This window comes from Pimephales promelas, chromosome 10, assembly GCF_988280905.1.
Source record: "Pimephales promelas chromosome 10, fPimPro1.hap1.1, whole genome shotgun sequence".
Taxonomy (NCBI): Eukaryota; Metazoa; Chordata; class Actinopteri; order Cypriniformes; family Leuciscidae; genus Pimephales; species Pimephales promelas.
Window position 1 is genome coordinate 16654876 of NC_142778.1, and position 11321 is coordinate 16666196.

The 11321-nt window shown below is 44.8% G+C and overlaps 1 protein-coding gene and 1 pseudogene across 1 annotated transcript; one reads left to right on the forward strand and one right to left on the reverse strand.

Moving 5' to 3' along the window:
* Positions 1-2184: 2184 nt before the first annotated feature.
* On the reverse strand, positions 2185-4249 carry LOC148977368 (uncharacterized). Its single transcript, XM_089135427.1, has one exon. The coding sequence runs from the start codon at positions 3945-3947 to the stop codon at positions 2412-2414; it is 1536 nt and encodes a 511-aa protein (XP_088991553.1). The 5' UTR covers positions 3948-4249; the 3' UTR covers positions 2185-2411.
* A 4940-nt stretch (positions 4250-9189) lies between these two features.
* LOC148977369 (uncharacterized) lies at positions 9190-11170 on the forward strand (annotated as a pseudogene).
* The last annotated feature ends 151 nt before the right edge of the window (positions 11171-11321 follow it).

Genomic DNA, 11321 nt, shown 5'->3' on the forward strand with positions numbered 1-11321 from the left:
CCAGCATTCAGTCACTGCTGTGTTCACACTGGACGATTGATCGGTGACAGAAGGTTTCACACTGCATGACTTTAGAAAAATCGCCGACAGACTCTGTCTAGCACGCTGCGCGCAAACTACGTTTCACAACAAACACACGTGAGATGTGAAAAGGAAACAACGCGACACCACACGTGCAAGACCGGAGTTCTCACGTGAGACTTTTTTTTTCCCTACCCGGTTGTGGTACAGCTGGTGAAACGTCAAACAGACACGAGTGCTCCTGCCAAATTTCTACTTTTTTTTTTCCATTTATTGTATCCAAATAGACCGAGAAGAAGCTTTTTTTTTTCTGAAACAATGTCATATCATGTTGATATGTGATCTATAACTTCTCCCCGAACTCCCTGCTGCTCTGTATCTTCCCAGATAGCAAACTGACATTGAATCAACGTGGAAATATGACATCGAAACAACGTTGATCTGACATTGTTTTGCTCATCGAATTAGCGTTGAACTAACGTCAGACACGTCATTCTTTCAAAACTAACGGAAAATCAACTTGAAATCAACGTGTCGTTTCAACGTTATGAAAGCAAACCAATTTTCGATTTTCATTTAGCTTTGAAGAATGCCGCGTCTGACGTTGGTTCAACGTTAATTCGATGAGCAAAATCAACGTTGTTTCAATGTCATGAGAGACGTCGTTTCCACGTTGATTCAATGTCAGTTTGCTATCTGGGTTGCTCTCTCACTGGCTGCCGGTGATCGCCGATGTAATTTTCAGTCAAAACACTTTTCACACAGCAGGATTTTGAATCGCCGACAGGTCCAGATATTTAGCATGCCAAATATCTCACGGGCGTCGGCGACTCGTCTGTGATTCTCTCAGTTCGCGTCTTTGCTCATTCACACTGCGTGATTATCACTCGCGTGAACGAGCGCCGATTTGCCTGTGATTTCGGGCATTTGTCGGCGATTTCTCAAAACTTGTCGGCGAGCCAAAATCGTGGCTAAAATCATGCAGTCTGAACTCGGCATTAGGATTACTTTTTTTCTATTATTATTATAATTTATGGTCCCACTTTATATTAAGTGGCTTTAAGTACTATGTACTTACATTGAAGTTACTACTTTGATACATTGGACTTATTGTGTACATACATGTTTTTACATTGTACTTATATTTGGAAAATACCTGCATGTATTTACAACTGTAATTAATTGATGTAATTACATCCTTACACCTTAACCCACCCTGATACCTACCCATACCACCACACCTGTCCCTAACCTTACCCATATCACACCTCAATAGCAGCAAAAGTGTTTTACAATACAACCTGAACACAATAAGTACATTGTACTTATTTTCCTATTTAAGTACATGGTACTTAAAGCCACTTAATATAAAGTGGGACCTCATTTATTATTTATTATATTATTACGACTATTTGGGCACTTTTGGGGCCCTTAACGTGCTCTAAAACTCTTGAAACTTTGCACACGGGTCAGAACCCGTGGCCATCAGGGTTGGGCTGAAGATGGCACTCGGGCGTAGAAGGGGGGCTTGACCGCGCCCCCTGGAAAGGTGTCCGAAATCTTGGTCCACAAATCAAACACGCTGTCATGTTATAATATGAAACTCGGTATACATACTGCCCTACAAAGCAAAAAGGCAGTAACTGCATTTTTGGTCAAAAATGAGTTATTATCATTTCCATGACATTCAAGGCATCCTTTGTTATGTGACATAACATCTTATCTCAAATGTGTGTCATTTTGGAGAAAAATGTGAGTCGTTTGTACAGTAACTGCAAAAAGCCCTAATGAAACAAAGCAAGAGTACAGTAACATCCATTACTGTATTATTGCTATGTTTTTGTTATGGTATGGGTGGCGGATGAACCCAGAAGCAGACGGTGTGCAATCACAGATAATTTATTGAAGACAAAAAAGGGGAAAACAAAGCCCACGAGGGGGCAAAACAAGACTCTGACAAGGTGACTGACTAGACAAGGTACTGACAAAATAAAACTAGGTAAACGACTGACACGAGCAATAAATAAACAGGACAAATACTCTTGACAGGTACTCACAAACTTGGCACAGATAACACTTGGCAACATTTGTCAACATTAGTCAATGAACCGACACAGGACAGCAAACACAAGGGGATTAAATAGGGAACACTAATGGCGAGGACAGGTGAGACTGACTAGACAATAATGACAAGACGAGGATAACAAGGGGGCGGAGTAAAGAAACGAGACAACACAAGCACATGGCCCAAACAGACCATGCGCTTGTACACAAAACATGATTCTGTCATGATCCTGCCTCATGACCAGAGAAAATCAACCACAAGAGGGCAGAATCATGACAGAACCCCCACCTTAAGGAGCGGCTACCAGACGCTCCTCAAGGGGACATTAAACACGGGACATGACAGACTGTGACAAAGACAAAAACCAACAGTACATAGCAAAAACCAACAAAGGCAAACAAGAATACACAACAACAGGGTTGGGGTGGAACATCAAAAATAATAAACAAGGAAGGGGAGGCGGAGGGACAACAAAGTCCTTGAGCGAGGGTCCAGGGTGCACAGGCGGGACGGTGATCTTGGGACCACGGGGTATGGGCTTGGGACGGGGGGTCCGAACGGACTTGGGTGGAGTGGTGTGGGTAGAGGGAGAAACAGTCCGGGGTTGAGACATGGCAGGGGAGACAGGAGAAACAAGCGGAAGTCCAGGGGCAGTGGAGACAGGGACAAATGGGGAAACAGTCCGGGAATTAGTGGAGACAGGGGCGACCGGGAAAACAGACTGGGGTACTGCATTAGTGGCAGTAGCAACAAATTCAGAGGACTCAGAGGATGGGGAAACAGGACTCCTGACGGGGGACATGACAGGCGAAAGGACAGGACTGGGTGCAGCGCTCTCGGCGGCTGGCGCGGGTTCGGCGCTCTCGGCGGCTGGCGCGGGTTCGGCGCTCTCGACGGCTGTAGACACGGGACAAGACAATCTGCCAGACCTGGCTGGAACCTCCAGAATCTTGGCTAGACTTGACAGGTACTTGGACAAAGTTCTTGCCGCAACAGCAATAGGCAACTCCTGATCTGCTGATACTGACCGCAAAACAGCCTCAGCAGCCGAATCAGCTGCAGCCCTCTCAGCGGCGCTCACGACAGCAGACTCAGGGACGGTGTCCTCAGCAGCGGGTTCAGGGACAGCGCTTACAGCAGCGGGCTCTGGGACAGCGCTTACAGCAGCGGGCTCTGGGACAGCGCTTACAGCAGCGGGCTCTGGGACAGGTGGAGATGAAGGACGAGAGGCTCCCCTCCTCCTCCTCTTCTTCCTAGGCCGTGGCACGGACGTAGTAGACGGACCCTTGACCGGTTGGAGAAGCTCAATGGGGGCTGTAACTGGTGCAGGAAGGGCAGTCTCAGACAGCGTTGACTCTGTCGAGGATGATTCAGAGGGAGAATCCCATGAACTCCGTCTCTCTCGCTTGCCACGGAGATGAGGTGGTGTGGACGAAACCTCAGGCGAAGATACGGAGGAAACCAGATCCCCTTGAGTGACCACAGCTAGAACACGACCCTCCGGGATCACGGGCAGCTTGGCGGATGATGAGCCTGTGGGTGCCTGTGACTCTCTCCGAGACAAGCAATCCACCAACTCAGTGAACGGATAAGTCACCAGCTCCTCCCGTTCAACCAGGGGTGGAAGAGAGTTGAGACCAGCGACGAGGTAGCAGTTTAGGAGGAACTCCGGAATGAAAAACCTCCTCTCGTTCACAACCCGGGCATACTCCCTTATCGATAGCTGTCCCTGAGCGGGAATCGGGAGCTTGCCTCTCTTCGAGTTAGCGATGGTCTTGGACCACCACTCCTTCAGTTCCTCAGAGTCATGCTTGACACTGGAGGACATACCATCTGCTGGGTTCGATCCAGGTCGGTTCATTCTGTTATGGTATGGGTGGCGGATGAACCCAGAAGCAGACGGTGTGCAATCACAGATAATTTATTGAAGACAAAAAAGGGGAAAACAAAGCCCACGAGGGGGCAAAACAAGACTCTGACAAGGTGACTGACTAGACAAGGTACTGACAAAATAAAACTAGGTAAACGACTGACACGAGCAATAAATAAACAGGACAAATACTCTTGACAGGTACTCACAAACTTGGCACAGATAACACTTGGCAACATTTGTCAACATTAGTCAATGAACCGACACAGGACAGCAAACACAAGGGGATTAAATAGGGAACACTAATGGCGAGGACAGGTGAGACTGACTAGACAATAATGACAAGACGAGGATAACAAGGGGGCGGAGTAAAGAAACGAGACAACACAAGCACATGGCCCAAACAGACCATGCGCTTGTACACAAAACATGATTCTGTCATGATCCTGCCTCATGACCAGAGAAAATCAACCACAAGAGGGCAGAATCATGACAGTTTTACCAAACCAAAAATAACCGTATTGCTGCGCAGTTGTAGTTACTGTTGCCATGGTGAACACGCAGCTGATTTTACGGCATCCTCACAGGACGGTTTTAACATTTAACATTTTGAGATGGCACAAAGCCGGGGAAAGAAGATGGTCGAACTGGCGTTGAAGAGAAAATACCAGAAGAATGGTAACAGTGACAGATTAAACATTTAGAGGCTAGGCTATCACAATATAAACTTCAGCCGCCAGGACGGGACATCCTCTCAGCGGTCCATTCAGATAGCGTTATGCTAATAGACAGGCAATGTTTTAAATAGCTTTGCTTACCTGCCCCTGACTGATCCTCCCTGCTCCTAAGCAGTAACTTTCATTGCCGATGCATGTCAACGTGTTATTGTTCATGTCACAAAGTTATAATCCAACCCGCGTTGAAAAAAGAATCAATAACAAGAAAAGCAATCGGCTAAGCCATTAACATTACATCCAAGCAGTCCGCTTGATCTTCTTCTCTCTTATCAGCCTACATGAACGGCGTCTTCTTTTTTCATAGGCTAATCATTCACGGCGTTGTTGTCCAGCAGGAGAATAAATACAGCTATCAGTGTGACAGTTATTCTTTAACTTAGCGTTACGTGACAGGTGTCTGTTCAACTTAAAACACACTCTCTTTGCGGCAAATGTTAAGATAACCCAGACAGCAAACTGACATTGAATCAACGTGGAAACGACGTCTCTCATGACATTGAAACAACGTTGATTTGCTCATCGAATTAACATTGAACCAACGTCAGACGCGGCATTCTTCAAAGCTAAATGAAATCGAAAATTGGTTTGCTTTCATAACGTTGAAACAACGCGTTGATTTCAAGTTGATTTTCCGTTAGTTTTGAAAGAATGACGCGTCTGACGTTAGTTCAACGTTAATTCGATGAGCAAAACTATGTCAGATCAACGTTGTTTCGATGTCATATTTCCACGTTGATTCAATGTCAGTTTGCTATCTGGGAAGCTTACTTATACTACGTCCTAAAAGTATGTACTCTTTTTGTGAGGAAAAAGTACATACTTTTGAGTGTGTAGCAAAAGAGTAGGCAAGCTTTGGATACTATCACGTCATCTTTAACGGACAGCTCTGTCGCGTGCTGCGTGCATCCTGTCACCGTAAACTGCCCTGTCAATCATCTTGTCACAGTTAAAATCCTCCATTCTATCTAATTTTATTTCCTACCGTTTCGGAGAGCGCGTTCATCTGCCAGTTGTGCGTCTTTCATGCTCTCCTCGTGTTTGCAATTTGAATATAATGATGCATTTAAAACGTAATGGCTAAACGTGTCTTAAAAGTTCACAATGCTGCTGCAAATGCAATGTGTACAACATTGAATAAATTCATTTTCGTCAGGTTAGATACTGATAATTAATCACTCAAAGCTCTTTATCTAAACCTCTCTACACAACCGCGGGGACTCGCGCGTCCTCCGTTTCGACTACGTGTCTGTAGTTTTTTAACACTTTTACTCGTGTTTGTAGTTCTAACCGAATCCTCGTCCAACGCGCAATGGTTTGTGGGCAATATCAGCCGTTAGAGTGTGCATCGATCTACACTTCGGATTCTGACCGGAAAAAGTAGACCATCCGGGTATCTTTGAAACACTCATTTCAACATACTACGATTTGGGACGTACTAATTCTATTTTCGAATACTATTTAGGACGGATAGTATGCGAATTGGGACGCAGGGACAAACTTTTGCAGAGCGAGCCGGCAGGTATTTTTGCCCCCCTTACCGCTTAGACTCAAACACATTGGTTCCTGTTCCTAAGCATTTATTTATTGCACAGTTTCTTCTTCTGAATATAAAAGTATGTATTTAATGTGGAACCCCCTTAATTATATTAAACTATAAAAATGTGTTTCTCTGCATGACTGCAAGCTTTTATTCTAATGTAACTTATGATGCCAGGCTGCATTTTTGTGTGTTGGCTTTCCTTTCTTAATTTTCATTAAGGGTGCAAAATTACTGTACTGTGTTAGCCTAATTCATGCATTATTTTGCCATGGACCTAATTGAAGTTCTTTCCTGTACAATTAAATATTATAATATACAGACATTACTATACATGTATTGATCAGAGTGAAGATATTGTCCTGTAGGTCCATATAATAATAATAATAATAATAATAATTATAATAATAATTTGTTGCAGTACACAGACAGACAGACAGACACAAACAGATGTGGATTTACATTCATGCCACTTTTTCTCTTTTTCATTTAAGATGCACATGTTGGTATTCCATCAAAGAGGCAGCAAGTCCTGCCCGCTGCTGAAGAAATAGAGTTGACTATCCTGAACACTTTAGATACCACCAGCATGGACAGTTTATATAATGATATTACAGACAATATAGATTGTCCCATCCCCTACAATGACACTGACTGAAGTGGTATTTGGAGACCCAGGGGAACAAGTTCAAGAGGCAGAGCCAGAGCCACAGCCAGAGCCCCAGCCAGGGCCACAGCCAGAGCCACAGCCACAGCCACAGCCAGAGCCCCAGCCAGGGCCACAGCCAGAGCCCCAGCCACAGCCACAACCAGAGCCCCAGCCAGGGCCACAGCCAGAGCCCCAGCCACAGCCAGGGCCACAGCCAGGGGCGTAGCCAGGATATTATTTCTGGGGGGGCCAGCTTGTGCCAGTCTTTTATTTGGGGTGGCACTTGATTGTCAAAAACTACTATTACTAAAACTCACACGCGGCTCGTCAGGCCATAAACAATGGCTTGAACTCTCTTATGACACTAATAATGTCTAATTGATATGTGCGAGTGCAATGTGTCATCATTATGTGAGGGGTTAGGGACCTTAACATGAGACAGGGATGTTTTTAGTGCAAATGACAGAAAGACACAATATGAATTGTCATATTAGGCGATAATTTATTTAGGTAAACCATTGCATTTTAAGTGCAACATCCAATTTATTTGTGATAATACAACAAGTTACAACGGTTGCACAAATCATGACTAGATCATGTAGTAACACTTGAGTCATTAGTTAGTTCCAATGATCTTCACTTTATAATACGAATCCAAATAATTAGTAATTCCCACAGAAGTATCTAGTAACACTTTCATCTGTGAGCTATTACTTACTAATTCGTTAATAAGAGTTTATTTTAGTTAATAGTAGTTACTAGATTGTTAATAAACTTTTTCAGTAGTTCTCTGGGAAGTATTAAAAAATAGAAGTTATTGATTACTTAATAGTGAAGTACCACTTTCGTCTGTGCGCTATTACTTACTAGTTTGTTAATCAGAGTTTCTTGTTAGTTAATAATAGTTACTAGATTGTTAATATTGTGTTACTCATTTGTTCTTGTGTAGTTATTCATTAACGAAGGAACCGTATTCTAAAGTGCTGAAATGTTCTGTTCGCTTTGTGTCTGCTGTAACAATTACACTCTTAGAAGAAAAGGTTCAATATATAACCTTAAAAGGTTCTAAAGCGTTACGTATTTGGAACCCTTAAAATGCAATGCATGTGAATGATCACAAAATTCAATATATGGTGGTTAAAAATGTATTTAATCAATATCAGACGAAGAGTGCCATTTCACTTTTTATCCTCTAAAAATCTGCATGATTAAAATGTGATATTAAGTTACTAGTTTAATAAACAATAATTTAATAACAACTACAAATGTTGCAGAATAATGTAATATATGAATAAATAATAGCCTTTAAAAAGCCTTTGAGCCAAAAGGGTTCTTTCTTGTCAGTTTTGAACCTTTTTTAGCATAAAATGTCCTTCGGAGTTGATTAAAGAACCCTATGCTACATTATAGGGGCCGTTTACACCTGGCCACTTCATGCGTTTTCTGTGATCCGATCGTGAAAAGACCAGGTGTAAATGCCCCCCGAAACGCATTCGAGACGGATTTGAATCCGATCACACTTCAGAAGGTGGTCTGGGCCGCATTCCAGACGAAACTGGACAAGTGTAAATGCATCTTGTTCTTGAAACCACATATGTAAATGGCAGTACTCCCAAAAATGCTAAAAGAAAGAAACGCGTGAGAGCGTGTTACAGGCTACATGTCATGCTATTTTAGTCAGATATGACGACGTTACTGCAACGCGCATCATCACCTCAGATGAGCGGCTGAACGCAAGCCAACGCGCCGCAATCTATCGCAAATCAAAGTGAAAGTAAGTCGCAGACGATTAACACTAACATCTTCATTAAAAGTAAAGAAACGAAATGATCTTACCAGTTCTGTTGCCGCTCTCTCTTATCACCGTCTTCGCTGATTTTGAAATTAGCCGATGATCAATAAAATCCAACTCATATCTGTTGCTTTCGGTGACGTGCACTTCATTAAATTTGTATATAACGCGGGAATTGAAGATCGGATTTATATCCATTTTGCAAAAACACATTTATGTGACCAGGTGTAAATGGAATCGTTTTGATAAATCAGATAGCTATCCGATCTGAGAAAACGCATGATGTGGCCAGGTGTAAACAGCCCAAGCGCTGTCAGAATGCAGGCACGTTATGTCTCGCACATGTTGATGGGGGCGAGACCCAACAAGTGACAAATCAATGACTTGATTAAAAAATGCATACATTTCAGCTTCCTTTTTAGACCGTTACTGAAGTTTTTATTTTTTATTATTAGGCTATTAAATTTATTTTCCCGTGAGGTTGAGGGGGGGCCGGCAGGGGGGCCGAGCCTTGACCAATGGTGGCCGTGGCCCCCCCTGGCCACCATGTAGCTCCGCCCCTGGCCACAGCCAGAGCCCCAGGCCCAGCCAGAGCCCTAGCCAGGGCCACAGCCAGAGCCCCAGCCACAGCCAGAGCCCCAGCCAGGGCCACAGCCCCAGCCACGGCCACAGCCAGAGCCCCAGCCACAGCCAGGCCCACAGCCAGAGCCCCAGACCGAGCCACAGCCAGGGCCACAGCCAGAGCCCCAGCCAGAGCCCCAGCCAGGGCCACAGCCACAGCCAGAGGCCCAGCCACAGCCAGAGCCCCAGCCACAGCCAGGGCCACAGCCAGAGCCCCAGACCGAGCCACAGCCAATTGTGGAATCACGTCGACCACCAATGAGAGAGCCATGTGGTGCCAAATGTCGAAAAAGGTGTACAGACCATATTTCAGAGGAAAGACGAAGGGAGATATGGAGTCAATACTGGGAGATGACCTAAACAGAAAGACGATCATGGATGTTTTACTCAGTTATCCCAATGCCAGCCAAAAGTGCAACAACCGGCCCAGAAAGTCGCCGTGGCCGCTCATTCATCTACCAGCTGCAAAACCTGAAAGGAGAGCCAAGACAAGTCTGCAAAATGTTTTTCCTGTCATCATTGGGCTATCATCCTAAAAATGACAGTCTAGTCATTACCATGATGGGGAAGTCGAACACCAGGCCACTGGTTCCATCCAAGGACCAGAGAGGCAGGCAGGCTGCAGTCAACAAGATGGACGTGAAGACCCTTGATGACCACATTGAATCCTTCCATCCTTGTGTGAGCCATTACAGACGGGAGCATGCCCCAAATCGACGGTACCTGCCAAGTGACATCACAATAAAGATGATGCATTCAGACTACCTGGATAAAGGAAACGCCTGCTCCTATGAAGCATACAGGAAGATTTTAAAAGGAAAAAAAATCAGCTTTGCCAAACTTGGGGAAGAGCAATGTGAGGACTGTTTGGAACATGCTGAACATGTGAACTGCCACAAAGGGGAGACTGAAAGCTCAGATTGCCCAGAGTGCCAAAGTTGGAACAAACATAAGCAGTCTGCCCTAGAGAGCCGCCAAATCTACCAGGCAGATGCAGAGAGGGACTGGCCGGACATGACATCAGTTCGAAGCGTGGACCTCCAAAAGGTGATAATGCTGCCACGCATGCCAGGAATGAAGTCATCTGTATTTACTCGTCGCATAGTTGCATACCACGAAACATTTGCCTCAGTGGGAAAAAAACACAACAAAAAAAAAAACACCATCTCTGTATTGTGGCACGAGGGAATGGCTGGGCGAAGTGCAGCGGAAATTACATCAGCATACACAACTGCATTGGAGAAGGAGCGGGATGTACGCCACACCATATTCTGGGTGGACAAATGCAGTGCACAGAATAAGAACTAGTGCCATCTATCCTCACTCGTCACTCTTGTGAACAGTGATACCATTTCACAGGAGGACAACACAGTAAAGTTTTTTGAGAGGGGACATACGTTCATGAGCGCAGCCAGTTTCCACCATGGTGTCGAGCAGCAAATGAGGAGCCGTCTAGGTGGTGTGGTCTACGACTTCGAGGACTTTGTGAGTGTTGTGGCAAGCTCCAACTCCAGGAAGGTGGATGTTGTCAAATTGGAGAATGCCAATGTGCTAGATTGGAGGGATGGCCACTCCACCGTCAAGGTCAAGAAAGCGCGAGCACCAAAGCTTAGAGATATGGCGGAGATTCAGGTGCGGCGTGGCTCCAAGAGCCTCTTTTACAAACTATCCCATACAGAGAATGAATTTAAGGAATTGGACTTCCTCATGAAGAAATTCTCGCTGAAGGTGCCCACTGTTTTGAGACCACAGAATAGAGGGGTTGAGGAGGTCAAGAAGAGAGACATCATCAGTAATCTTTGTCCTCTCATGCCACCAAACAGGAGGGTGTTCTGGTATTCCCTGCCTGTGAGCAATGTTGTGTGTAATGAGGAGTAATAACCATATGAAATGTGGTGTTCATTAGTGCTGTAGCGGCGCGTCGATGACGGCGATGATTCGACGTCAAAATTGCGTCGACGTCATATTTTTGCGTCGACGCTTCTTTATTTATTTATTTTTTGCATGTTCCCGGTGGTACAGCTTGCCA

Coding starts and splice junctions, on each gene's coding strand:
- LOC148977368 (XM_089135427.1), bottom strand. CDS start 3,947: ATGAACCGACCTGGATCGAACCCAGCAGATGGTATGTCCTCCAGTGTC.